This window comes from Heteronotia binoei, chromosome 3 (assembly GCF_032191835.1).
Source record: "Heteronotia binoei isolate CCM8104 ecotype False Entrance Well chromosome 3, APGP_CSIRO_Hbin_v1, whole genome shotgun sequence".
NCBI classification, from domain to species: domain Eukaryota; kingdom Metazoa; phylum Chordata; class Lepidosauria; order Squamata; family Gekkonidae; genus Heteronotia; species Heteronotia binoei.
Window position 1 is genome coordinate 187,707,829 of NC_083225.1, and position 27,664 is coordinate 187,735,492.

At 49.4% G+C, this 27,664-nt stretch overlaps 1 protein-coding gene across 1 annotated transcript in view; it reads left to right on the top strand.

The window, feature by feature from the left end:
• The window catches only part of LOC132569150 (unconventional myosin-VIIa-like), an 89,377-nt gene that overhangs the window by 38,505 nt on the left and 23,208 nt on the right, over nt 1-27,664 (top strand). The window contains exons 11-14 of the mRNA XM_060235335.1: nt 2,466-2,601; nt 4,516-4,622; nt 19,685-19,822; nt 23,607-23,765. Coding sequence (XP_060091318.1) covers nt 2,466-2,601; nt 4,516-4,622; nt 19,685-19,822; nt 23,607-23,765 — 540 coding nt within the window. The remainder of the gene's footprint in view (nt 1-2,465; nt 2,602-4,515; nt 4,623-19,684; nt 19,823-23,606; nt 23,766-27,664) is intronic.

Consider the following 27,664-nt stretch of genomic DNA (forward strand, 5'->3'; position numbering starts at 1 on the left):
GGTTTTTTACAATTGTTGTAGAAAACTGATTTCTGTATTCATATCAAAAATTTCCAAGTTTATAGAAATTCATTCATTCAGGCTTTCGTGAAAGTTCATAGATGTTCCGGATTTGCACAATGTATGCAGGAGGTATTGAAAAAACTCAATCAATCATCATAACCAGCTTACAGGCACAACCGGTCTAAAGAACTCCTGTTTCGCATTGCTGCTTTATCCGAGCTAATTTTCCTACTCATACGCTTCACTCATCAGGCTCGAAATAATTTTTACATCCTTTTTCTCAGCATATGCCGTCATCTTTGCTGAGAAAATGATGTAAAAATTATTTCTAGCGTCATGAGTGAAGCGTATGAGTAGGGAAATTACCTCGGATAAAGCAGAAATGAGAAACAGTTCTTTAGACTGGTTGTGCCTGTAAGCTGGTTATGGTGATTGATTGATTTTTTCAATACCTCCTGCATACATTGTGCAAATCCGTTAAACCGCTTGGGGCTCTTTAGCTTGGAGAAACGTCGACTGCGGGGTGACATGATAGAGGTTTACAAGATGATGCATGGGATGGAGAAAGTAGAGAAAGAAGTCCTTTTCTCCCTTTCTCACAATAGAAGAACTTGTGGGCATTCAATGAAATTGCTGAGCAGTTGGGTTAGAACGGATAAAAGTCGGGTTAGAACGGATAATGTGGAATTCACTGCCACAGGAGGTGGTAGCGGCTACAAGCATAGCCAGCTTCAAGAGGGGATTACATAAAAATATGGAGCAGAGGTCCATCAGTGGCTATTAGCCAAAGTGTGTGTGTGTGTGTGTATATATATATAAATTATTGGCCACTGTGTGACACAGAGTGTTGGACTGGATGGATGGGCCATTGGCCTGATCCAACATGGCTTCTCTTATGTTCTTATGTGACACAGAGTGTTGGACTGGATGGGCCGTTGGCCTGATCCAACATGGCTTCTCTTCTGTTCTTATGTGACACAGAGTGTTGGACTGGATGGGCCGTTGGCCTGATCCAACATGGCTTCTCTTCTGTTCTTATGTGACACAGAGTGTTGGACTGGATGGGCCACTGGCCTGATCCAACATGGCTTCTCTTCTGTTCTTATGTGACACAGAGTGTTGGACTGGATGGGCCATTGGCCTGATCCAACATGGCTTTTCTGATGTTCTTATCTATGAACTTTCATGAAAGCCTGGATGAATGAATTTCTATACACGGAGCTATTGCTTCTCTTCCAATCTTTGGCCTGTGTGGCTTCTGTCATGTTGCGCAACCTCCAAATGAGGGCAGGCAAACAAGCGCATCCATGAAAAGCCAGCCTCTATCAATAAATATCACAAATTTTTTGCAAAATCATAGAACGCTTATGAAATAGTCCACAAATAATAATATTCAAAACAATAGAGCGGGACCACGCCCATATAAAAAAACATTAATTTTTTTTTAAAAGGCTCCCAATTGCAGTTAATACCGCTCACGCCAGAATCGTGGGCCCAGGCAGTGGTATAAGTCGTCTTGCGCAGAGTCCAACGCTCCAAATGCTCCTTCCAAACGGTGTAATATCAATCGCAGCAAGGCACAAAGAACCACGGCAGGTTTGTACGTGATGCCCCGTTTCACCCGAGGCTTCTGCGAGCTGCATAAGACAACGCTTTGAGACTTACGTGCTTCTTTGCCTGCTCCATTTTTCGTGTTACTCTGTTTGGTAACCTCCAGGTGGGACCTCCCAGTAGAGTTGCCAAGTCCTATTCCAGAAATATCTGGGGACTTTGAGGGTGGAGCCAGGAGACTTTGGGGGGTGAGGCCAGGAGACATTGGGGGCAGAGCCAGGAGCAAGGGTGTGACAAGCATAATTGAACTCCAAAGGGAGTTCTGGCCATCACATATAAAGAGACAGCACACTTTTTCAAATGCCTTCCTTCCATAAGAAATAATGAAGGATAGGGGCACCTTCTTTTGGGGCTCATAGAACTGGTCCAATCGTTTTGAAACTTGGGGGGTATTTTGGGGAGCGGCACTAGATGCTATACGGGAAATTTGGTGCCTCTACCTCAAAAAACTGCCCCTCCGAGCCCCCGATGCCCGCGGATCAATTCCCCATTATTCCGTATGGGAATCGTCAAAAAAATTAAAATAATATGAATGTGGATGCTGTCTTTCTACTTCCCATGGGAAAAGTGGTTGGGTATACATTAACTGTTACAGTTCCAGCTAGCTTGTTCAAGACCATTCATCCAGCCGCCATTTCCCTCTCCGACAAGTTTATTTAAGAATTTGAGCATGAGGCTACAGGTATTTCTTGGTTTTTTTCCCTCCCTCTGATGGAAAGTCAATGCGCTAGAACAAAAACATGTGGAGGAGTTGAGACAGTAGCACACATTAGCTGAACTACAGCAACTCACTTGGGGATCAGATCCTTGGATTGCTATATTTCTCACTGCGGGCTTTCTCGCGGATACAGGGAACAGATACCACCATGCTGAACAAGCTGAATTCCCAGCACAAGCTCAACAGCAATTACATCCCGCCCAAAAACAACTACGACACCCAGTTTGGCATCAACCACTTCGCTGGCATCGTATACTATGAAACGAATGGTAAGCAGAAGACTTGCATGCGAGAGACAGCGTGGGGAGGACGGGGCTAGTCTATAGGATCTCCACTGAAACCTCATCTTGGCAGGGGGACATAGCACGGTATATCTTCTCCCTCTGGAGAGCCAGTTTGGTGTAGTGCTTAAGTGTGCGGACTTTTATCTGGGAGAACCGGGTTTGATTCCCCATTCCTCCATTTGCAGCTGCTGGAATGGCCTTGGGTCAGCCAGAGCTCTCTTATCTGGGAGAACCGGGTTTGATTCCCCACTCCTCCACTTGCAGCTGCTGGAATGGCCTTGGGTCAGCCATAGCTCTCTTATCTGGGAGAACTGGGTTTGATTCCCCACTCCTCCACTGGCAGCTGCTGAAATGGCCTTGGGTCAGCCATAGCTCTCTTATCTGGAGAACTGGGTTTGATTCCCCACTCCTCCACTTGCAGCTGCTGGAATGGCCTTGGGTCAGCCATAGATCTCTTATCTGGGAGAACCGGGTTTGATTCCCCACTCCTCCACTTGCAGCTGCTGGAATGGCCTTGGGTCAGCCATAGCTCTCTTATCTGGGAAAACCGGGTTTGATTCCCCACTCCTCCACTTGCAGCTGCTGGAATGGCCTTGGGTCAGCCATAGCTCTCTTATCTGGAGAACTGGGTTTGATTCCCCACTCCTCCACTTGCAGCTGCTGGAGTGGCCTTTGGTCAGCCATAGCTCTCTTATCTGGAGAACTGGGTTTGATTCCCCACTCCTCCACTTGCAGCTGCTGGAATGGCCTTGGGTCAGCCATAGCTCTCTTATCTGGGAGAACTGGGTTTGATTCCCCACTCCTCCACTGGCAGCTGCTGAAATGGCCTTGGGTCAGCCATAGCTCTCTTATCTGGAGAACTGGGTTTGATTCCCCACTCCTCCACTTGCAGCTGCTGGAATGGCCTTGGGTCAGCCATAGATCTCTTATCTGGGAGAACCGGGTTTGATTCCCCACTCCTCCACTTGCAGCTGCTGGAATGGCCTTGGGTCAGCCATAGCTCTCTTATCTGGGAAAACCGGGTTTGATTCCCCACTCCTCCACTTGCAGCTGCTGGAATGGCCTTGGGTCAGCCATAGCTCTCTTATCTGGAGAACTGGGTTTGATTCCCCACTCCTCCACTTGCAGCTGCTGGAGTGGCCTTTGGTCATCCATAGATCTCTTATCTGGGAGAACCGGGTTTGATTCCCCACTCCTCCACTTGCAGCTGCTGGAGTGGCCTTTGGTCAGCCATAGCTCTCTTATCTGGAGAACTGGGTTTGATTCCCCACTCCTCCACTTGCAGCTGCTGGAATGGCCTTGGGTCAGCCAGAGCTCTCTTCTCTGGGAGAACCGGGTTTGATTCCCCACTCCTCCACTTGCAGCTGCTGGAATGGCCTTGGGTCAGCCAGAGCTCTCTTCTCTGGGAGAACCGGGTTTGATTCCCCACTCCTCCACTTGCAGCTGCTGGAATGGCCTTGGGTCAGCCAGAGCTCTCTTCTCTGGGAGAACCAGGTTTGATTCCCCACTCCTCCACTTGCAGCTGCTGGAGTGGCCTTTGGTCAGCCATAGCTCTGACAGAGGTTGTCCTTGAAAGGGCAGCTGCTGGGAAAGCTCTCTCAGCCCCACCCACCTCACAGGGTGTCTGTTGTGGGGGGAGGGGAGAAGATATAGGAAATTGTAAGCCGCTCTGAGTCTCTGATTCTGAGAGAAGGGTGGGGTATAAATCTGCAGTCTTCTTCTTCAAATGAATTTCTGCCGGGCTTTTTCTACCAAAAAAAAAGGCCCTGTGTGGAGCAATGATGACGTCAGAGGGTGTGGCCTAATATGCAAATGATTCCAGCTGGCCTTTTTCTACAACCCCCCCCCCCCCCCCGAAGAATACTATCTGATTCAAGTCACCATCTTCTCCTCCTGCAGGGTTCCTGGAGAAAAACAGGGACACGCTCCACGGGGACATCATCCAGCTGGTCCACTCTTCAAGAAACAAATTCATCAAGCAGATCTTCCAAGCCGACGTAGCCATGGTAGTAGATCTCTAGTAACGGGGTGCAGGAATTGAGTAGGGTTTCCAGGGTGGGGTATGGACACTGTGAAAGGAACTGTAAAAAGCCGGGTCCTGAGGATCCAGAAGTATCCATGCACAACGCAGCTGTCCAACGACAGCATCTTAGTTTTGGAAAAACTCACGCTTCTAGGGCATGGAGGGACGGTGGCTCAGTGGCAGAGCATCTGCTTGGTAAGCAGAAGGTCCCAGGTTCAATCCCCGGCATCTCCAACTAAAAAGGGTCCAGGCAAGTAGGCGTGAAAAACCTCAGTTTGAGACCCAGGAGAGCCGCTGCCTGTCTGAGTAGACAATACTGATTGGGGAGGGATGGTGGCTCAATGGTAGAGCATCTGCTTGGTAAGCAGAAGGTCCCAGGTTCAATCCCCGGCGTCTCCAACTAAAAAGGGTCCAGGCAAGTAGGCGTGAAAAACCTCAGCTTAGGACCCAGGAGAGCCGCTGCCAGTCTGAGTAGACAATACTGATTGGGGAGGGATGGTGGCTCAGTGGTAGAGCATCTGCTTGGTAAGCAGAAGGTCCCAGGTTCAATCCCCGGCATCTCCAAAAAAGGGTGCAGGCAAGTAGGTGTGAAAAACCTCAGCTTGAGACCCTGGAGAGCCGCTGCCAGTCTGAGTAGACAATACTGACTTTGATGGACCCAGGGTCTGATTCAGTAGAAGGCAGCGTTATATGTTCATATGTTCAAAGGGGGTGGCCAAACTTGCTTAACGTAAGAGTGACATAGAATCAACATGAGATGTTTGAGAGCCGCAAGGCATATATGTCAGATGCTTGAGAACCGCAAGGCAAGGAAGGAAGGAGGGTGGGAAGGAAGAGAGAGAGGGAGGGGAAAAGATGGGGGTGGGAGGAGGCAGAGAGAGGTGGAAAGAAAGCAACTTCAAATGTAATCTCCAAGCCGTTGGCTGGCTTGGGATGGAGGAGTGATTTAAAGAGATAAACGCCTTCTCCCAGCAGGCCGATGGGGCAGTGGGGACTTTGAGAGCCACACGATATGTGTGAAAGAACCACGTGTGGCTCCCAAGCCTCAGTTTGGCCACCCTTGTTCTCGGGCCTTGCGGGAAAAGAAAGAGTTCTATCCGGGGCAACAAGCATTTGACAGGCAAAGCTGATTTTCACAGCTTTGCCGTTGACAAAGCTTCTTTCACCTTTGCAAATTCAGTTTCCTTTGAAGTTTTGATGCATGCACTCTTGGTTTCTCCCTCCTCGTCTCCCTCCCACCCCTGGGCAAAAATGACCTTCCTCTACGGAAGGGAAACTTCGGGAGAGGGTTCATTTGAGTCTTTTTCCTCCCCTCCCCACCCTTTTCCTTTCTTTGTGCTTCCACCTGCAAATTGATCTTGCAATCCACACCGAGTTGCACAGGACAGGTGTCGCTCGAAGCCGTGCTGAGCGAACCAATGGCTGCGCGTCGCCCAGGGCCCTGCTGTAAGAAGAGATGGGGGACTTGGGGGAGGTATCTGCGAGCGAGGAAAGAAGCAGGAGGAGATGTGCCAGCCCTCGTTGTGTTAAAATCAAAGGCTGCGCAGCCTGGGAACCTGACACTCTGAATCCTGAAACTGTAGACGTGCTCCCAGGAGAGACACTGAGGATTCCCGATCTAACGGTGCGCGCGGAATCAGAAGAAAAGAGAAAGAGTCCAGTAAAGAATTTGCCGCAGCAGATGAGTCACGAAATCTCACCTGCTGCCAGAAATTTTGTTAGTCTTTAAGGTCCAGTTTCAAGAGCCCCGTGGCGCAGAGTGTTAAAGCTGCAGTACTGCAGTCCTAAGCTCTGCTCACGACCTGAGTTTGATCCCCGGCAGAAGCTGGGTTTTCAGGTAGCCGGCTTGAGGTTGACTCAGCCTTCCATCCTTCCGGGGTCGGTAAAATGAGTACCCAGCTTGCTGGGGGTGGGGAAGTGTAGATGACTGGGGAAGGCAAGGGCAAACCACCCTGTCAAAAGTCTGCCGTGAAAACGTTGTGAAAGCGACGTCACCCCAGAGTCGGAAAAGACTAGCGCTTGCACAGGGGACCTTTCCTTTCCTTTCCTTAAGGTCCAGTGGTGCAGAGTGGTAAAGCTGCAGTACTGCAGTCCTAAGCTCTGCTCACGACCGGAGTTCGATCCCGGCGGAAGCTGGGTTCAGGTAGCTGACTCAAGGTTGACTCAGTCTTTGATCCTTCCAAGGTCGGTAAAATGAAAACCCAGCTTGCTGGGGTGAAAGCGTAGATGACCGGGGAAGGCAACCCCATAAAAACTCTGCTGTGAAAACGTGAAAGCAACGTCACCCAGAGTCGGAAATGACTATTGCTTGCCAGGGGTCATATTGTAGAAAAATAGGTAGTGGAGCTCATCCAGGGATTGTTATGCAGCTGCATCTACTATTCAACGGACAGGGAGGTGGAACTCTCAGAAAGGGGAGGTGGAACTCTCAGAAGGCAGAGGAGGAACTCTCAGAAGGAGGAGGTGGAACTCTCAGAAAGGTTCAGGAGCTGCGCTCCTGTGAGCTCTCATGAAATCTGAGGCCTGGACAAGATGCTGGACTCGATGGAGTGTTGGTCTGATCCAGCAGGGCTCTTCTTGTGTTCTTACACTTCCCTTACAACAGGAGTGGCCAAACTTGCTTAACGTAAGAGCCACATAGAATAAACATCAGAAGTTCGAGAGCTGCAAGACATGAACAAATATTACACATGTGTCTTTATTAAAACTCATAATACTTTCTTTGCACAGAGCCGCCCTGAGCCGCCTCGGTGGGGAGGGCGGGATATAAATTGAATAAAATGAAATGAAATTAGAAGAAAGATAAAATACAGCAATCGCATGAGGCAAGTCAGGCAAAGAGCAGCTCAGTTGCTGGCTGCGCGTGGAGGCTGGGAGGACTGCAAGCAGGAGGAAAACGGGGGTGGGGGGAGCTGGCTTGGGGCCCCTAAAGGTGTGGGGACCCATAGGCCAATGCCTTCTTTGCCTAATTGTTAATCCAGCCCTGCCCCATGGTGCTGAGTGGTAAGCTGCAGTACCACAGTCCAAGCTGTGCTCACGACCTGAGTTCGATCCCGGCGGAAGCTGGGTTCAAGTAGCCAGCTCAAGGTCGACTCAACCTTCCATCCTTCCGAGGTCGGTCAAATGAGTCCCCAGCTTGCTGGGGGGGAAGCGTAGATGACTGGGGAAGGCAGTGGCAAAATGCCCCGTAAAAAGGTCTGCCGAGAAAACGTCGTGATGTGACGTCACCCCATGGGTCGGCAACGACTCGGTGCTTGCACAGGGGACTCCCTTGACCTTTTAGCACCTTGAAGACTAACAACATTTCTGACAGCGGGTGAGATTTCATGACTCACGAAAGCTCAGCCGCTGCCGCAAACGCTTTCAGACGCACCTGGACTCTTGCTCTTTTCTACCGCTACAGACAGACTAACCCAGCCAGGCTACCCATCTTGACCTTTAGAAAACCAAACTTGACAGGCACCAAGAAAAGTGTCAGCAGGCAGCATGGTACCCAGATGCAACACGCTGGGGTCCCTGCGTTAAAGAATCTCAAATACCAGAGCCGAGGCCACACGAGGGCTGGGAAAGCAGGTAATACTGGGCCAGGTAAGCTAATAGTCTAAGCAGGTCTTTTTTGGTAGGAAAACCCCATCAGGTGCTCATTTGCATATTAGGCCACACCTCCTGACATCACCATTTCCCCCTACAGGGCTTTTTAAAAACAAGTCCAGCAGGAACACATTTGCATATTAGGCCACACCTCCTGATGTTACCATTGTTTCACACAAGACTTTTTTTGTAGAAGAAGCCCAGCAGGAACTCTTTTGCATATTAGACCACACCCCCTGATGACACCATTGTTTCACACAGGGCTTTTTTTTAGAAGAAGCCTAGCAGGAACTCTTTTGCATATTAGACCACACCCCCTGATGTCACCATTGTTTCGCACAAGACTTTTTTTGTAGAAGAAGCCCAGCAGGAACTCTTTTGCATATTAGACCACACCCCTTGAGGTCACCATTGTTTTCCGCAAGGCTTTTTTGTAGAAGAAGCCTAGCAGGAACTCTTTTGCATATTAGGCCACACCCCCTGATGTCACCAGCTTTCCACAGGGCTTTTTTGTAGAAGAAGCCCAGCAGGAACTCTTTTGCATATTAGACCACACCCCCTGATGTCACCATTGTTTCACACAAGACTTTTTTGTAGAAGAAGCCCAGCAGGAACTCTTTTGCATATTAGACCACACCCCTTGAGGTCACCATTGTTTTCCGCAAGGCTTTTTTGTAGAAGAAGCCTAGCAGGAACTCTTTTGCATATTAGGCCACACCCCCTGATGTCACCAGCTTTCCACAGGGCTTTTTTGTAGAAGAAGCCTAGCAGGAACTCTTTTGCATATTAGACCATATCCCCTGATGACACCATTGTTTCACACAAGACTTTTTTTGTAGAAGAAGCCCAGCAGGAACTCTTTTGCATATTAGGCCACACCCCCTGATGTCACCAGCTTTCCGCAGGGCTTTTTTGTAGAAGAAGCCTAGCAGGAACTCTTTTGCATATTAGACCATACCCCCTGATGACACCATTGTTTCACACAAGACTTTTTTTGTAGAAGAAGCCCAGCAGGAACTCTTTTGCATATTAGACCACACCCCTTGAGGTCACCATTGTTTTCCGCAAGGCTTTTTTGTAGAAGAAGCCTAGCAGGAACTCTTTTGCATATTAGGCCATACCCCCTGATGTCACCAGCTTTCCACAGGGCTTTTTTGTAGAAGAAGCCCAGCAGGAACTCTTTTGCATATTAGACCACACCCCCTGATGGTTGTTTCATATGGAGCTTTTGGGGTAGGAAAAGCCCAACAGGAAGTCCTTTGCATAATAGGCCACACGCCTGATGCCAAGCCAGCCAGAACTGAGTTGCTGGGCGTTCTTGCTCCTAGTCTGAGCAGCTTGCTTCATAGGTGTTCACCTTCACCACAGCTGAAAGAGCTTCCAGTTCAAACCGACATTTGATAGGCAGGGAGGTTTTTAACCTCTGTTTTTAAACCTCCATTTGGCAGGCAGGGAGGTTTTTATTCTCCATTTGATAGGCGGCGGGGGGGGGGCGGTTAAAAATGGTTTTTAAACAGAGGCTAGATGGCCATCTGACAGCAATGCAGATCCTGTGAATTTAGGGGGAGGCATTTGTGAGTTTCCTGCATTGTGCAGGGGGTTGGACTAGATGACCCCGGAGGTCCCTTCCAACTCCGTGATTCTAGGGAGGTCAAACTGAGGACTGATATTCAGTTGTCTGTTTGCTTTCAACAAAATAGCCTTATTCCTCTGTTCAGACTAGGAGTTCCTGCCAGTTTTGAACACTTTCAGCGTCGGGTAGAAAAGAGACTAACTGGCATGGTTTGGGGATTTCTTTCGAAAACAAGTTGCTTAAAGTGGCGGGTGGGTGGGGAGCAATAGGCTGTCTCAAGGGCTTTCTGTCAGGAGACCAGCTGCAGATCAGACGGAGGGAACCCGACAGCCAAAGTCCAAGTTGAGCTTAGTAAGCAGTTGGGATGGGAGGGCGGCGGGGAGAGGCTGGACTGATTTTGCGCTGGATCGTTTCTGGAGCTGTCCCGAAGCCAATATTGGAAGCAGGCCTGGTTCGAGGTACTTCGGGGGGGGGCGGGGGGCACTGCTTAGGCCAGGTTGCCAACTTCCAGAGAGGACATGGAGATCTCCCAGAGTTGCGGCTGATTTCCAGACTACCTGGATCCGTTCCCCTGGAGAAAATGTCTGCTTTGGAGGGCAGACTCTATGCCCAACGGTAGCTCTCCAGATGTTTATGCCCAACGGTAGCTCTCCAGATGTTTTTTTTTGCCTACAACTCCCATCAGCCCCAGACATTAGCCATGCTGGCCGGGGCTGATGGGAGTTATAGGCAAAAAACATCTGGAGAGTTACTGTTGGCCACCCCTGCTCTATGGCGTTATATGCTGTTTTCCCCAAGTTCCACCCCCAAATCTCCATGAATTTCCCCCCTCGGAGTTGGCAATCCTAGCTTGGGCCCACACTCCTGCCCTAGAGATATGTTATGCTCTTGTCTCCCCTCTGGTAACCCAAAAGTCTTTCAAGAAGCAGATTTTCCATTTATTTGGGACAAGGAAAAGGCAGGAGGAATAGCGCTGCCAAGTCCCCGATCCAGGCAGGGGTTCCCCCACCCGGAAGGTTTCCAACCCGCCGAACCACATTGGGCCGGTGGGCGGAACCTCCCCCAACGTCGCCAGTGCGATGACGTCACCCAGAAGTGACGTCGTTGCGCTGGTGACATCATGTGGTAACTGCTCTAGGCATTTCCGGGGAAACTCTATGGTTTTCCGGGACGCTCTAGCCATTTGGGAGGGGCTAGAGCATCCAGGAAAACCACAGAGTTTTCCTGGAATCACCTAGAGCAGTCACCACGTGACGTCGCCGGCTCAATGACGTCACTTCCAGGGCTTAAAGGTACTTGGCAACCCTAAGAAGGAAGCACCAGAGACGGTTGCTTAGCAACCCTTCAATGTGTTCCCAGAGAGGCTTCAGGCCCTCTGGTGGTGATAATGACTTTAGTAATGGTTGGAGTGACGAAGGTGGGGAGACTATCCAGGGCTCCCTATATTGGGTGCCCCACCTGCTTTCATTTGACCTCTCGTGGGGCTGCCTTGTTAAAACGTTTTCACAAATACCCAGAGATGCTGCTTGCGGAAATTCAGTCTCTTTTACGGTAGCCCCGTGGTATCTTCCTCGTGCCACTGTGGCCGCAGAGGATAAAGTAATTTTAAAAGTATGGTGGGAGTAAGGTGTTTCTTATGACAATTCTAATTCAAGAAGCATTTTAAGGTAGATGCTGAGCTGCTAGAATTTAGTACACCTTCCAGCGATGTCAGACGGTGTGGCATATGCCAGTGAGTTGTGCTAATGATCTCCGGCACCTTTTTTTTCCTACAAGTTGCACCCTGCAGCAAGCTGTTCTGCAGCTCAGTGCATGGATTTCAGCTTGTCTCTACAAAACTCCCTCTTCAATCGTTTCTTTGCTTATTTATTCAAACGTTTTCTATCCTGTCTTGAGACCAGAGCTTCCAAAACAGAGAACAGTGAAGCCGGTGCGGTGAAAATCTCAGTCAAACTCAGTAGTGAGACATCATTTTAAAACAGAGATTGACCATCAATTGTAGGGTCAAAGTTGTGCAAAAGCAAGAAGAAAAAGGGGTATTCTCTACTAAATAGCAAGATCTGAAACAGATCCAATGCACCAGAAACAACTCTGCCAAAGTTTTTAGTGCTTAGAAATTCCTTTGGACTCCGGTGCTTGAAATTCTACAGTCTGGGTGCTGGTGAAATGCTTGTGGAAAGGAAGTGCCACGACTCAGGTGCTAACACAGGGAAGACCCTGCTTCGCAGTCTTCTAGCGCAGCCCCTTCCACGGCAAAACTGCCAGGCAGCCTTCGTGCCATTTGAATTGACAGCAGTCGCAAAGCAAAGCTGTCTTGCTTTGCGTCTGCTTGGCCTGAGCAGTCGCTCAGAACTCCCGTCTTGGTCGTTTTTCCTTTTCAACTGTATCTGTTCTCTGTCTTTTTTTGTTTTTGTTTTTTGTCTTTTGCTCCCCTGTAGTTTCTCTGTGGCTATGCGTCCAGTGCTTTCGGCCAGTCGGCTGCACCCACTCTGAAGGTAAAACAAAGCCAAGAGTTCCCTTCTGTTGTATGTCTGTCCCCATCCCCACCTCAGTCTGTTTCGTGTGAACCCTTCCGTTGGTTTTCTCTGTCCCTATGTAATGCACTGCGGGTTCATTCTAAGAGAATGGGGTTGTCATATGAATACAGAGAGGTGTGCTTTAAAAAAAAATCCCTTCTGTTGCGAATGCTGTAGAAAAGGGCTCTCAACGTGATTGGGGAGTTGGAGGAACTTTCTTACCGACCAACCAATCAGGGCCCCGAAGGCAATTTAAAACAACACATGTTAGCATTAACACCAGATGGGCTCCCCCTAAAACCGGATAGATTTGGGGGTCTTTCCCAGAGCAGGCCACAGTGTAGGGTTGCCAATCCCCAGGTGGGGGCAGGGGATCCCCCGGGTTGGAGGCCCTCCCCCCGCTGCTTCAGGGTCATCAAAAATGGGAGGGGATGGAAATGTCTGCTGGGCACTCCATTATACCCTATGGAAACCGATTCCCATAGGGTATAATGGAGAATTGATTCACGGGTATCTGGGGCTCTAAGGAGCTGTTCTTTTGAGCTAGATGCACCAAATTTTCGGCATAGCATCCAGAGCCTCTCCCCAAAATACCTTCCAAGTTTCAAAAGGATTGGACCAGGGGGTCCAATTCTATGAGCCCCCAAAGAAGGTGCCCATATCCTTCATTCTTTCCAGTGGAGGGAAGGCATTTGAAAGGTGTGCGGTCCCTTTAAATGTAATGGCCAGAACACTCTTTGGTGTTCAATTATGCTTGTCACAACCTTGCTGCTGGCTCCGCCCCCAATGTCTTCTGACTCCACCCCAAAGTCTCCTGGCTCCACCCCCAAAGACCCCAAATATTTTTTGAATTGGACTTGGCAACCCTAGCACAGTGGATGTCCCTACTCCATCCCCACACTGCCCTAATGCAAATTGAGGCTGTGTGTGTCTGGAATTCAGCTGTTCTGGGCTCTGTGAGATAGATGGTACTTGTCTCATCTAGCTAATTTTACCCTTGTATGAGACAAGGAAACTCTTATCATGATAGAAGTCTGTTTGGGTTTTGCCAAACTTTCTGGTGAACTGTCTTTGTTGCTGCTGATATGAATTAAAGAGGTTAGGGCTCTTTAGCTTGGAGGAATGGCTATAGAGGGGTGACATGATAGAGGTTTACAGAATTATGCATGGGATAGAGAAGGCAGAGAAAGAAGTCCTTTTCTCCCTTTCTCACAAGACAAGAACTCGTGGGCACTCCATGAAGTTAAGGAGCTGTAGATTTAGAATGGATCAAAGGAAGTACTTCTTCACCTAAAGAGTCATTAACATGAATTCACTGCCGCAGGAAGGGGTGGTAACTTACAAGCATAGACAGCTTCAAGAGGGGATTGGAGAAACACCTGGAGCAGAAGTCCATGAGTGGTATTAGCCACAAAGTATAGACCAGAGATGGCCACACTTGCTTAACGTAAGAGCCACATAGAATAAATGTCAGGTGTTGGAAAGCAGGAAGGAAGGAAGGAAGGAAGGAAGGAAGGAAGGAAGGAAGGAAGGAAGGAAGGAAGGAAGGAAGGAAGGAAGGAAGGAAAATATATGGGGTGGGAAGGGAGCAGTGGAAAGAAAGGAACTTTAAATGCATTTTCCAAGCCAGCTTGGAGAAGTGATTTAAAGAGACAAATGCTTTCTCCAAGCTGACTGACAGGGTGGTGGGCGGTGGGGACTTTGAGAGCCACACAATATGTGTGAAAGAGCCACTGTTTGGCCACTCCTGGTATAGATGGAATACTCTACCTGGGGCAGTGATGCTCTGTATTCTTGGTGTTTGGGGGGGCAACAGTGGGAGAGCTTCTTCAGTTCTGGCCTTCCAGTGGACCTCCTGATGACACCTGGGTTTTGTCCACTGTGACCCAGAGTGTTGGACTGGATGGGTCATTGGCCTGATCCAACATGGCTTCTCTTATGTCCTCTGTAATGTTGGTGCTTGGGAGGAGGGGGAGAGACTGGGAGGGCTTCTGGAGTCCTAGCCTTCTGGTGGACCTCCTGATGGCCCCTGGGTTTTGGCCACTGTGTGACACAGAGCCTTGGACTGGATGGGCCATTGGCCTGATCCAATATGGCTTCTCTTAAGTGGTTATGTCTTTGCTGGTGGACCTCCTGATGGTACCTGGATTTTGGCCACTGTGTGACTCAGAATGTTGGACTGGATGGGCCACGGACCTGATCCAACATGGTGTCTCATGTTCTTAAGAGTCCACTCTTCTTCATCCCCTTGGTCGGTCTGTCTGTCTCTCTGCTTCCTTCTCTCATCCTTCTCCTTCTTCACTCTCTGGTTTCTCTTGAGCACCTTCCTGCTCTTCTCTGTCCTCAACTGACGTCCATCCCTCTGTTGACTTCCCCTTCTCTGCTCCTCCCCTCGGTTGCCCCACATTCCATTCTCTTCAGCAGCAGGTTTTTCTCTAGGCTGCTTGTTCATTTCAAAGGATGAAACCACTGGAATCTGCTTGGGGTTGTGCTTTGTCTGTTAAAAAAGAGAGAGAGAGAGAGAGATTGTCACAGGTGAGAAGATTCCATTGGAGGCCGCACGTCCAGAACAGACCACTGTGAAAAGCGGCCAGAATCAGACTTTGACAAGTGTCCAGGATGAGAAGACAGGAGACACAGAGGCTAGAAACACCAAATACTGGGGACTGATGCTAGAGACCATAGTTCCCTGGTCACTGGAGCCCAAACTGGCCACTTTCGATAGCAGGATGCCCATCTAGATGGACCTGATCTAACCCAGTAGGGTAATTCTTATGAACAGGGGATTTTGGGTAGCAGGAATTCCTTTGCATATTAGGCCTCACCCCTCTGCTATAGACAATCCTCCTGGAGCTTACAATAGGCCCTGTACTAAGATCCCTGTAAGCGCTTAGAGGATTGGCTACATCAGGGAGGTGTGGCCTAATATGCAAAGGAGTAGGGTAATTCTTATGAACAGGGGCTTTTGGGTAGCAGGAACTCCTTTGCATATTAGGCCTCACCCCTCTGCTATAGACAATCCTCCTGGAGCTTACAATAGGCCCTGTACTAAGATCCCTGTAAGCGCTTAGAGGATTGGCTACATCAGGGAGGTGTGGCCTAATATGCAAAGGAGTAGGGTAATTCTTATGAACAGGGGATTTTGGGTAGCAGGAACTCCTTTGCATATTAGGCCTCACCCCTCTGCTATAGACAATCCTCCTGGAGCTTACAATAGGCCCTGTACTAAGATCCCTGTAAGCGCTTAGAGGATTGGCTACATCAGGGAGGTGTGGCCTAATATGCAAAGGAGTACCTTCTACAAAAAAAAAAACCCTGATGGTAAGGTTTAAACTCCCCGGCACTATATCTCCTATCTTAATTCCCTTCTCCATGGCTGTTTTTTTTTTTTTTTAAAAAGGTCATATTATGGATCCCCCAAACTCATCCAAAATTACTGTGGCCTTGTCTGACCTAACGGGTATCATAAAATCAACCTATGCTGTGCCACTCTGCTCATCTACCATTCTTCTATTTTGTCACAATATATCGGGACGATGGAGGTACAACTGCTCAAAAAAAACAACAAAACCAGCTCTCCGTGTACAAATTTCAAAATCCAGATTAATGTACAAACAACGTGTTTACTTATCAAATCCAGTTGTTTCATTCAATCATTTTCAGTGATAGGAAATACTACAGCGAGGAAACCATTCAAGACACACAATGTCTCTACTGTCCTTACGTGACAAAATGTCCAGACCTAATATAATTTCCTGACGACAGGAGAACCGGTCCAATATCGTTTTGGATTAAGCAATCCTTTTTCTTGGGACCGACTTCTATAATGATGAGTCCAGTTGTTTGGTAGCGCCATTAATCATTTTCTACAATTCAGTATGTACCACTTCTCCTGGCTTTCTCTAATAATAATTCACTTACTAGCAGAACGCGGCTGCCCATTTTCCTTCGTGTCAGCATTATACAAGACTGCTCTGGTAATAATAATAATAATAATAAAATTTATTTATATCCCGCCCTCCCCGCCTAGGCAGGCTCAGGGCGGCTAACAACAAGTTCGATAAAATTATACAATATATAGTACGTTTAAAAGCAGTATTTAAATTATACAATAATTTAAAACAATAATATCTAAAACCAGTCCAGTTGTCTAAGCCATTCCATAATTTAACAGCAGCGGTGATGTTCTTGGTGCTATTCTGTCCATTTATATAATGGCAGAGGTCACTAGATGGAATCATTTGGTGGGTTGAACAGCCATCTTTGTCAGCAGTCTACAAAGACCTGCCTGAAAAGAATGGTCTTACAGGCCCTGAGGAATTGGTCCAGGTTCCGCAGAGCCCGCACCTCTTCCGGGAGCTGGTTCCAGAGGCACGGGGCTGTAACAGAGAAGGCCCGTGCACGGGTGCTCTGTAATTTTGCCTCCTTTGGCCCAGGGATAGTCAGCTTGTTCTTCCGTGCTGACCTCAGTGCTCTTTGGGGCTCATATGGGGAGAGACGGTCCCTCAGGTAGGCAGGTCCTCGACCATATAGGGCTTTAAAGGTGATGACCAGCACTTTGTAGCGGACCCGGTATGTAACTGGCAGCCAGTGCAGTTCACGCAGCCCCGGCTGTATACGCTCCCATTTCGGGAGTCCTAATAACAGCCTGGCTGCTGCGTTCTGCACTAGTTGCAGCTTCCGGGTTCGACACAAAGGCAGCCCCATGTAGAGGACATTACAGTAGTCCAATCTTGAGGTGACCGTCGCATGGATCACTGTTGCCAGGTCCCGGCGCTCTAGGAAAGGAGCCAACTGCCTTGCCCGCTTCAGATGAAAAAACGCCGACTTGGCAGTGGCCGCTAGCTGGGCCTCCATTGATAGTGAAGGCTCCAGTAGAACTCCCAGGCTCCTGACCCGGCCCGCCGCTTTCAGCGGCGCACCGTTTAAAACCGGGAGAGGTATTTCCTTCCCCAGAGCGCCGCGACCCATCTGGAGTCTTGTGTTCAGTTTTGGGCACCACATTTTAAGAAGGATATAGACAAGCTGGAAGGGTTCCAGAGGAGGGCGACGAAGATGGTGAGGGGTCTGGAGACCAAGTCCTATGAGGAAAGGTTGAAGGAGATGGGGATGTTTAGCCTGGAGAGGAGGCGGCTGAGAGGTGATATGATCACCATCTTCAAGTACTTGAAGGGCTGTCTTATAGAGGATGGCGTGGAATTGTTTTCTGTGGCCCAAGAAGGTAGGACCAGAACTAACAGGTTGAAATTAAATCAAAAGAATTTCCGGCTCAACATTAGGAAGAACTTCCTGACCGTTAGAGCGGTTCCTCAGTGGAACAGGCTTCCTCTGGAGGTGTTGGGCTCTCCTTCCTTGGAGGTTTTTAAACAGAGGCTAGGTGGCCATCTGACAGCAAAGAGGATCCTGTGAATTTAGGGGGAGGTGTTTGTGAGTTTCCTGCATTGTGCAGGGGGTTGGACTAGATGACCCTGGAGGTCCCTTCCAACTCTTATGATTCTGTGATTCTAAGACGGTCCCAAGAAGAAGGATTGTTTAATCTGAAATGATATTGGACTGGTTCTCCTGTTGTCAGACATTTATAAGGAAATTATATTAGATCTTGACATTTTGTCACGTAAGGACAGTAGTTGCATCATGTGTTTTGCTGCAAAGGAACTTCAAGAACAGAACGGAGAGGAAAATTGCTGAATTACAAATTATTATGAAATTTGGGACAAACACCTCAGGACTGAACAGGGATATTGGATTTTTTTTCTCATTACATATACCACTTTCATCAAGTATAGCTACATTTCCACAGTATTCCAATGTATTTCTCTTTTAGAATAGTGTATCAGAAAAATGTTTTTTTTGAATTGACATACTCAAATAAGGGATATTGGCTGTTTATCTCATTACATATACTAATCTCATTACATATACTAATGGCAAACTAGAATGATGTTTTTATATATGTGTTACATATTTAAATTAAGCCTCTGAGAACCTGTTTAAATTAAGCCTCCTTTTAACCCAGAGCAGACTCTCATTTATTGCAGGATACTTAATGGATATCGATCTGCTGTTCTGACGTTTATTACTGTTTTTGTTGTTTTCGCCTGGTGGACGCAGGCTGGCAGTTGCTAGGCCCCGGCTTGTGATTCTTTTAATCCGCTAAGGGACATTTCCATGATTTTGCATGCTGATTCACTGCCCACTTTCTCTATATTTCCCATTCCATCCTACTGTCTGATGAAGTGTGCTTAGAGCACACGAAAGCTGACATTCTGAATAAAACTCTGTTGGTCTTCATAGTGCAATTTGACACCCTACTTTGTTCTCCTGCTTCAAACCACACGGCTGCCCACCTGGTATTACTTCCTATTACTGAAAATTATTGAATGAAACAACTAGGCTTGCCAATCCCCAGGTCCCAGCGGGGGTTCTCCCGCTTTCCCAGGCTCCTTCCCGTCCCCAGTCAGCTGGCCGACGGGGGAAGCCCCGCCCCCACAGTCACCATGTGACTTTCCACCTCCGGAGGCTTCCGTCTTCGATTGAAAGGCTTCCTCTTGGGATGGTGTGTCTGTGTTACTTTGGAGAAGTTGACAACAACTCATGAGTAGAGGCACCAATCCCTCACTTCAGAGTGGCCAGAAACGGGGGGTGGGGGGGAGGGAAATGTCTCCTGGGCACTTCATTATGCCCTATGTGGAGATCGATTCTCATAGGGTATAATGGGGAATTGATCTGGAGGTATCGGGGGCTCTGGGGGGGGGCTGTTTTTTTGAGATAGAGGCACAAAATTTTCAGTATAGCATCTAGCGCCTCTCCCCAAAATCCCCCCCAAGTTTCAAAACGATTAGACCAGGGGGTCCAATTCTATGAGCCGCAAAGGAAGGTGCCCTTATCCCATTATTTCCTGTGGAAGGAAGGCATTTAAAAAGGTGTGCTGTCCCTTTAAATGTGATGGCCAGAACTCCCTTTGGAGTTCAATGATGCTTGTCGCACCCTTGCTCCTGGCTCCGCCCCCAATGTCTCCTGGCTCCGCCCCCAAAGTCCCCGGATATTTCTTGAATTGGACTTGGCAACCCTAGAACCAATGTGTTTGGGTTTGATAAGTCAACGCCTTATTTGTATATTAATTTGGAAATTTATACACGGAGAGGTGGTTTGGTTGTCTTTCCAAACTCTTCCATTTTGTGCCACTCTGAGAACCCCACCTTCAACCTACCTTCTACCACAGCCCCCCCTCCCTACAGTTTTTCATAGAAAGAATCCCTTCCTTGAGCAGGCCAGGACGGGTGGGAATTCTCCGTTCACGTCCGTGTTTCTCTCTTTCCCCCATTTCCTGGCACTGATCTTTCACTGCCGTTGGTCATCTTCCAGGGGGCCGAGACCAGGAAACGCTCCCCAACCCTCAGCAGTCAGTTCAAGCGCTCTCTGGAGTTGCTGATGCGAACGCTCAGCGTCTGCCAGCCTTTCTTCGTCCGCTGCATCAAACCCAACGAGTACAAGAAGCCGATGGTGAGTTCCCGTCTTGTTTTCTGACCTTGGCCTGGATTTTGTGGTGCTTGTGGTTGTTTTTTTTAACAGAAGCAGCCCCGAGATCTCACAGCGGCACCTAGAAATCTGCCTTTGTCCTGCGAGAATCCTGTGCCTTGCTGGAAATTCTCATCAGCGTCACAATCGGGGATGTAAATCTAGATCTAGAAGGTTTGGTTGGGAAGAAAGGTGGTTAAGAAGACTGCAGATTTATACCCCGCCCTTCTCTCTGAATCAGAGACTCAGAGCGGCTTACAGTCTCCTGTATCTCCTCCCCCCACAACAGAAGAAGACCGCAGATTTATACCCTGCCCTTCTCTCTGAATCAGAGACTCAGAGCAGCTTACAATCTCCTATATCTCCTCCCCCCACAACAGAAGAAGAAGACCGCAGATTTATACCCCGCTCTTCTCTCTGAATCAGAGACTCAGAGCGGCTTACAATCTCCTGTATCTCCTCCCCCCACAACAGAAGAAGAAGACTGCAGATTTATACCCAGCCCTTCTCTCTGAATCAGAGACTCAGAGTGGCTTACAATCTCCTGTATCTCCTCCCCCCACAACAGAAGAAGATGACTGCAGATTTATACCCTGCCCTTCTCTCTGAATCAGAGACTCAGAGCGGCTTACAATCTCCTGTATCTCCTCCCCCCACAACAGAAGAAGATGACTGCAGATTTATACCCCGCCCTTCTCTCTGAATCAGAGACTCAGAGCGGCTTACAATCTCCTGTATCTCCTCCCCCCACAACAGAAGAAGATGACTGCAGATTTATACCCCGCCCTTCTCTCTGAATCAGAGACTCAGAGCGGCTTACAATCTCCTCTATCTTCTCCCCCACAACAGACACCCTGTGAGGTGGGTGGGGCTGAGAGAGCTCTCACGGCAGCTGCCTTTTCAAGGACAACTCCTATGAAAGCTCTGGCTGACCCAAGGCCATTGCAGCAGCTGCAGGTGGAGGAGTGGGGAATCAAACCTGGATCTCCAAGATAAGAGTCCATGCGCTTAACCACTACACCAAACTGGCTCCTGAACCTTTCAGCTCCTGAACCTTTCTGAGAGTTCCCTCTCTTCCTCCCCACCTTGGAGAGTTCCTCCCCCTCTTCCTCCCCACCTTCTGAGAGTTCCCCCTCAACCTTGTCCATTGAATAGTAGCTGCATCTGCATAACAATCCCTGGATTAGGAGAGCGGACAGCCAGCCAACCGCCAGGGGCTTTGCCACGCACCCAGCAGCCCTCGTTAACCCCTAGAGAAGCCTGCACCGTCCTTTCTCCACTTCTTATGTGATTTGGGGTGGCGGGTGGATTGCCGGCCGTTCGAAGGGGTGGGGAGTGTAGTCCAGGGGAGCCCTAGGCGAGTGAGGCCTGCTTAGGCTGGCTTGAGATCCAGCCAGCTCAAGCAGGCCTCACTCGCCTAGGGCTCTCCTTTCTTGCACTGGGTTGCTTTTGGCTGGGGGTGGCATATGCTAATTAGTTATGCTAATGAGTTCTATTACCTATTTGTCTACAAAATGACCCCTGGCCTGAACTATTCAAGAGTTACTATTAGATAGAGTTGCCAAGTCTGACTCAAGAAATATCTGGGGGAATTTGGGGGTGGAGCCAGGAGACTTTGGGGGTGGAGCCGGGATCAAGGATGTGGCAAAGCACGATTGAACTCCCAAGGGAGTGCTGGCCATCGCCTTGAAAGGGACCACCGCACACCTTTTGAAATACCTTCCCTCTATTGGAAAGAATGAAGGATGGGGGCACCTTCTTTGGGAGCTCACAGAATTGGACCCCCCAGTCTGATCTTTTTCAAACTTGTAGGGCGCTTGGAGGAGAAGCACCGGACGCTATGCCAAACATTCGATGCTTCTATCTCAAAAAACAGCCCCCTCCCCAGTCAGAGTCCCAGATATCAATTCCCCATTATTCCCTATGGGAATTTGTCTCCATAGGGTATAATGGAGTGCCCAGAAGGCATTCCCCCCCCCCGCTTTCTGATGATCCTGAAGCGGGGGGGGCCTCCAAACCGGGGGATCCCCTGCCCCCACCTGGGGATTGGCAACCCTACGCTCACCCCTTTAATGCCAGTCGGTCACAAAGTAGCATTTTTGCTCACGAGGCTCTCCAGCTTTGAGGGAATATTGTTGGCAACCCTATAACTCCAACGCTGCCCTGGAGCATGATGCTTTGCGGTTTCTTTGCCATGCGATAGAGCTGCGAACCGCAAGCCGTCCTCTGAAACCTTAAACACGCGTAACAAAAAAAGGAGGGGCTACTAAACTAGGAAATTGACTGTGTAAATCAGGGGTGGGGAACCTCCGTCCCAAGGGCCATATACGGCCCTCGAGGTCACTTAGGGTTGCCAATCCCCAGGTGGAGGCAGGGGATCCCCCAGTTTGGAGGCCCTCCCCCCGCTTCAGGGTCGTCAGAAAGCGGGGGTAGGGGAGGGAAACATCTGCTGGGAACTTTATTATTCCCTATGGAGACATATTCCCGTAGGGAATAATGGAGAACGGATCCACGAGTATCTGGGGCTCTGGGGGGGGCTGTTTTCTGAGGTAGAGGCCCCACATTTGCAGCGTAGCATCTGGTGCCTCTCCCCAAAATACCCTCCAAGTTTCAAAAAGATTGAGCCAGGGGGTCCAATTCTATGTGCCTCAAAAGAAGGTGCCCCTATCCTTCATTATTTCCTATGGAAGGAAGACATTTAAAAGGTGTTCATTCCCTTGAAATGTGATGGCCGGAACTCCCTTTGGAGTTCAATTGTGCTTGTCACAGCCTTGCTCCTGGCTCCACCCCCCAAAGTCCCCAGATATTTCTTAAATTGGACTTGGCAACCCTAAGGTCACTTGGTGTGGCCCTCGGGGATTGCTGGGCTGAACCGAGCCATGTGGCAGCCTCCCTGGGGCCTGGCTGGCCAGCGAGGATCGTGGGGCCCATCTGCGCTGTGCAGCAGCCTCCCCAGGGCCAGGCAGGGATCACAGGGCCCAGATCTACTGTGCGGCAGCCTCCCTGGGGCTTGGCCGGAATTGCTACAGAGCCTGGAAAAGTTACTCTCCCAGTTCAGTTTGCACTTGGTTATCCCAGGTGGCGTGGCCTAATATGCCAATGAGCGTGTGACCTAATATGCTAACATTAGGGGATGTGGTCTAATATGCTACTGAGTTCCCGCTGGGCTTTTTCTACAAAAAAGCCCTGGACCTATGCATTTGCCTAGGGCGGCAGGCTGTGTGTGTGTGTTTGTGCGTGCATGCGCCAAATTAGGCTCTCCCCACATGACTTCAAATAGAAAAACAATCGTTTGCATTCATTTTGCTGGCCTGAATCGTTCTCCCTCGACGGAGTGCTGTTTTTTAAGTTGATCGGGTTTTTATGGCCCGCGAATGATGTTCTAAATATCCATATGGCCCTTGGCAGAAAAAAGGTTCTCCGCCCTGGTGTAAATTGACGGTAGAATGAAAACATTTTTTCCCTGGGATTCTCTGCCTGAGATCGGAAAAGAGAGTGTCGATGACCGTCGCAGGAAACGGCATTGCAGGAAACCAGAGGGCAGCGGAAAGATCATTTGCTCTGAGGCTGTTTTACACCTACAAAAATAAAAGCATTAAACAGACCTTACGCATATTGGTTTAGCCTGCGTTTGTTCACATGTTTTATTAGCGAGTGAATCTTCCTGCCCGCTCAGTTACTGGAGCAGCTGAATGGTGACAACACGTTTAAAAACAACACGTTGCATGCAGGGGTGTCGAAGGCTCCTTTTCTCTCTCTCTCTCTGCAGTTGTTCGATCGGGAGCTCTGCGTCCGTCAGCTGAGATACTCGGGGATGATGGAGACCATCCGAATCCGCAGAGCCGGCTACCCCATCCGCTACACTTTTGTAGAGTTTGTGGACAGGTACCGTGTTCTCATGCCGGGGGTGAAGCCGGCGTATAAACAGGTATGCCTTTTATTATTTACTTCCTTGCTTTAGTTGTAGCACTGCAGTCCTAAGCTCTGCTCACGACCTGAGTTTGATCCCCGGCAGAAGTTGGGTTTTCAGGTAGCCGGCTCGAGGTTGACTCAGCCTTTCATCCTTCCGAGGTCGGTCAAATGAGTCCCCGGCTTGCTGGGAGGGGAGGGGGAGTGTAGATGACTGGGGAATGGCAAACCATCCCATTAAAAGTCTGCCATGAAAACGTTGTGAAAGCAACGTCACCCCAGAGTCGGAAAAGACTGGTGTTTGCACAGGGGACCTTTCCTTTCCTTAGTTGTAGTCTTCCGTTCTCCCTGTGACTCAGAGATGATCACAGGCTATAAGGGCTGCAGTTAACAATCCAAATGCAATGCAATTTGTTGTTGTTCAGTCACACAGTCAGAGTACGACTCTTTGCGACCCCATGGACCAAGTCACGCCAAGCCCTCCTGTCTTCCACCATCCTCCGAAGTCTGCTCTAATTCATGTTAGTTACATCAGTAACGCTGTCCAGCCATCTCATCTTTTGCCATCCCCTTCTTCTTCTGCCTTCTGTCTTTCCCAGCATCAGGAACTTCTCCAGTGAGTGCTCCCTTCTCATTTGGTGGCCAAAGTCTTTGAGCTTCAGCTTCAGCATCTGACCTTCCAGGGAACAGTCGGGGTTGATTTCCCTTAGGACTGACTGATTGGATCTTCCTGCAGTCCAAGGGACTCTCAAGAGTCTTCTCCAGGGAGTGCTCCCTTCTCATTGGGTGGCCAAAGTATTTGAGCTTCAGCTTCAGCATCTGACCTTCCAGGGAACAGTCGGAGTTGATCTCCCTGAGGACTGACTGATTGGATCTTCCTGCAGTCCAAGGGACTCTCAAGAGTCTTCTCTAGGGAGTGTTCCCTTCTCATTGGATGGCCAAAGTATTTGAGCTTCAGCTTCAGCATCTGACCTTCCAGGGAACAGTCTGGGTTGATTTCCCTGAGGATTGACTGATTGGATCTTGCAGTCCAAGGGACTCTCAGGAGTCTTCTCCAGTGAGTGCTCCCTTCTCATTTGGTGGCCAAAGTATTTGCGCTTCAGCTTCAGCTTCAGCATCTGACCTTTCAGGGAACAGTCGGGGTTGATCTCCCTTAGGACTGACTGATTTGATCTTCTTGCAATCCAAGGGACTCTCAAGAGTCTTCTCCAGGGAGTGCTCCCTTCTCATTGGGTGGCCAAAGTCTTTGAGCTTCAGCTTCAGCATCTGACCTTCCAGAGAACAGTCTGGGTTGATCTCCCTTAGGACTGACTGATTTGATCTTCTTGCAGTCCAAGGGACTCTCAAGAGTCTTCTCCAGCACCACAGCTCAAAAGCATCTATTCTTCTGCGCTCGGCCTTCCTTATGGTCCAGCTCTCACAGCCATTCATGACTACTGGAAATACCATCGCTTTGACTATTCGGACTTTTGTTTCTCCCTGTGACTCAAAGATGATCACAGGCTATAAGGGCTGCAGTTAACAATCCAAATGCAATGCGATTAGGATTACAGAATCAGAGAACAGCAGGAGCAACTAACTATCTATGGCAAGATGTACTATAAACAGTAAAGAGCCTCGTGGCGCAGAGCGGTAAAGGTGCAGTACTGCAGTCCTCAGCTCTGCTCACGACCTGAGTTCGATACTGGCAGAAGCTGGGTTTTCAGGTAGCCGGCTCAGGGTTGACTCAGCCTTCCACCCTTCCGAGGTCGGTCAAACGAGGACCCAGCTTGCTGGGGGGAAAGCGTAGATGACTGAGGAAGGCAATGGCCAACCACCCCGTAAAAAGTCGGCCCAGAAAACGACACGATGCGATGTCACTCCATAGGTCGGTAACGACCTGGTGGTTGCACAGGGGACGACCTTTACTTTTACCTTTGTACTATAAACAGTGCGTGTGTGTGTGTGAAGTGACGCCACGTCACTTCTGACTTACAGTGACCCTATGAATGAACGTCCTCCAAGATGTCCTCTCATTAACAGCCAAGCCCAGGTCTTGCAAACTGAGGTCCATAGCTTTATTAAGTGAGTTGATCCAACTTGCATGAGGTCTTCCTCTTTTCCTGGAGAGCCAGTTTGGTGTAGTGGTTAAGTCTCTTATCTGGGAGAACCGGGTTTGATTCCCCACTCCTCCACTTGCAGCTGCTGGAATGGCCTTGGGTCAGCCTGAGCTCTCTTCTCTGGGAGAACCGGGTTTGATTCCCCCACTCCTCCACTTGCAGCTGCTGGAATGGCCTTGGGTCAGCCAGAGCTCTCTTCTCTGGGAGAACCGGGTTTGATTCCCCCACTCCTCCACTTGCAGCTGCTGGAATGGCCTTGGGTCAGCCAGAGCTCTCTTCTCTGGGAGAACCGGGTTTGATTCCCCCACTCCTCCACTTGCAGCTGCTGGAATGGCCTTGGGTCAGCCAGAGCTCTCTTCTCTGGGAGAACTGGGTTTGATTCTCCCACTCCTCCACTTGCAGCTGCTGGAATGGCCTTGGGTCAGCCACAGCTCTCTTATCTGGGAGAACCGGGTTTCATTCCCCACTCCTCCACTTGCAGCTGCTGGAATAGCCATGGGTCAGTTGTAGCTCTCTTCTCTGGGAGAACCGTGTTTGATTCCCCACTCCTCCACTTGCAGCTGCTGGAATGGCCTTGGGTCAGCCAGAGCTCTCTTATCTGGGAGAATCGGGTTTCATTCCCCACTCCTCCACTTGCACCTGCTGGAATGGCCTTGGGTCAGCCAGAGCTCTCTTATCTGGGAGAACCGGGTTTCATTCCCCACTCCTCCACTTGCAGCTGCTGGAAAGGCCTTGGGTCAGCCAGAGCTCTGGCAGAGGTTGTCCTTGAAAGGGCAGCTGCTGTGAGAGCCCTCTCAGCCCCACCCACCTCACAGGGTGTCTGTTGTGGGGGGAAAGGAGATTGTGAACCACTCTGAGACTCTTCGGAGTGGAGGGCGGGATATAAATCCAATTTCTTCTTCTTCCTGCTACATTCCCTTTTTACTAGCGTTAGAACACAGTTTGAGTCCAGCGGCACCTTTAAGACCAACAGAATTTAATTCTGAGTATAAGCTTTCATTGAAACAGACTCCATTGAAACAGACTTCGAGGGTTGCTATGCAGAGGCAGACAATGGCAAACCATCTCTGTTTGTTTCATGCCCTGACGTGGATGGCCCAGGCTAGCCTGATCTCATCTGATCTCAGAGACTAAGCAAGGTCAGCCCTGATTAATCCATGGATGGGAGACCACCAAAGGGACGGTGGCTCAGTGGCAGAGCATCAGCTTGGTAAGCAGAAGGTCCCAGGTTCAATCCCCGGCATCTCCAGTTAAAAGGTCCAGGCAAGCAGGCATGAAAAACCTCAGCCTGTGACCCTGGAGAGACATACATTGGGGCTGTAGCTCAGTGGCTGAGCATCTGCTTGGTAAGCAGAAGGTCCCAGGTTCAATCCCTGGCATCTCCAAAAAAGGGTCCAGGCAAATAGGTATGAAAAACTTCCGCTTGAGAGCCTGGAGAGCCGCTGCCAGTCTGAGTAGACAATACTGACTTTGATGGACCCACAGAGGTCTGATTCAGTATAAGGCAGCTTCATATGTTCATATATGTTCAAAGGAGTCCACGGTTGCTATGCAGAAATAGCGAAAGGCAAACCACCTGTTACTCCCCTGCCTTGAAAACCCTAGAATCATAAAGTTGGAAGGGACCTCCAGGGTCATCTAGTCTAACCCCCTGCACAACGCAGGGAACTCACAAACCCAAGGCCATCCCAGCAGGTGCAAGTGGAGGAGTGGGGAATCAAGCCCGGTTCTCCCAGATAAGAGAGCTCTGGCTGACCCAAGGCCATCCCAGCAGGTGCAAGTGGAGGAGTGGGGAATCAAGCCCGGTTCTCCCAGATAA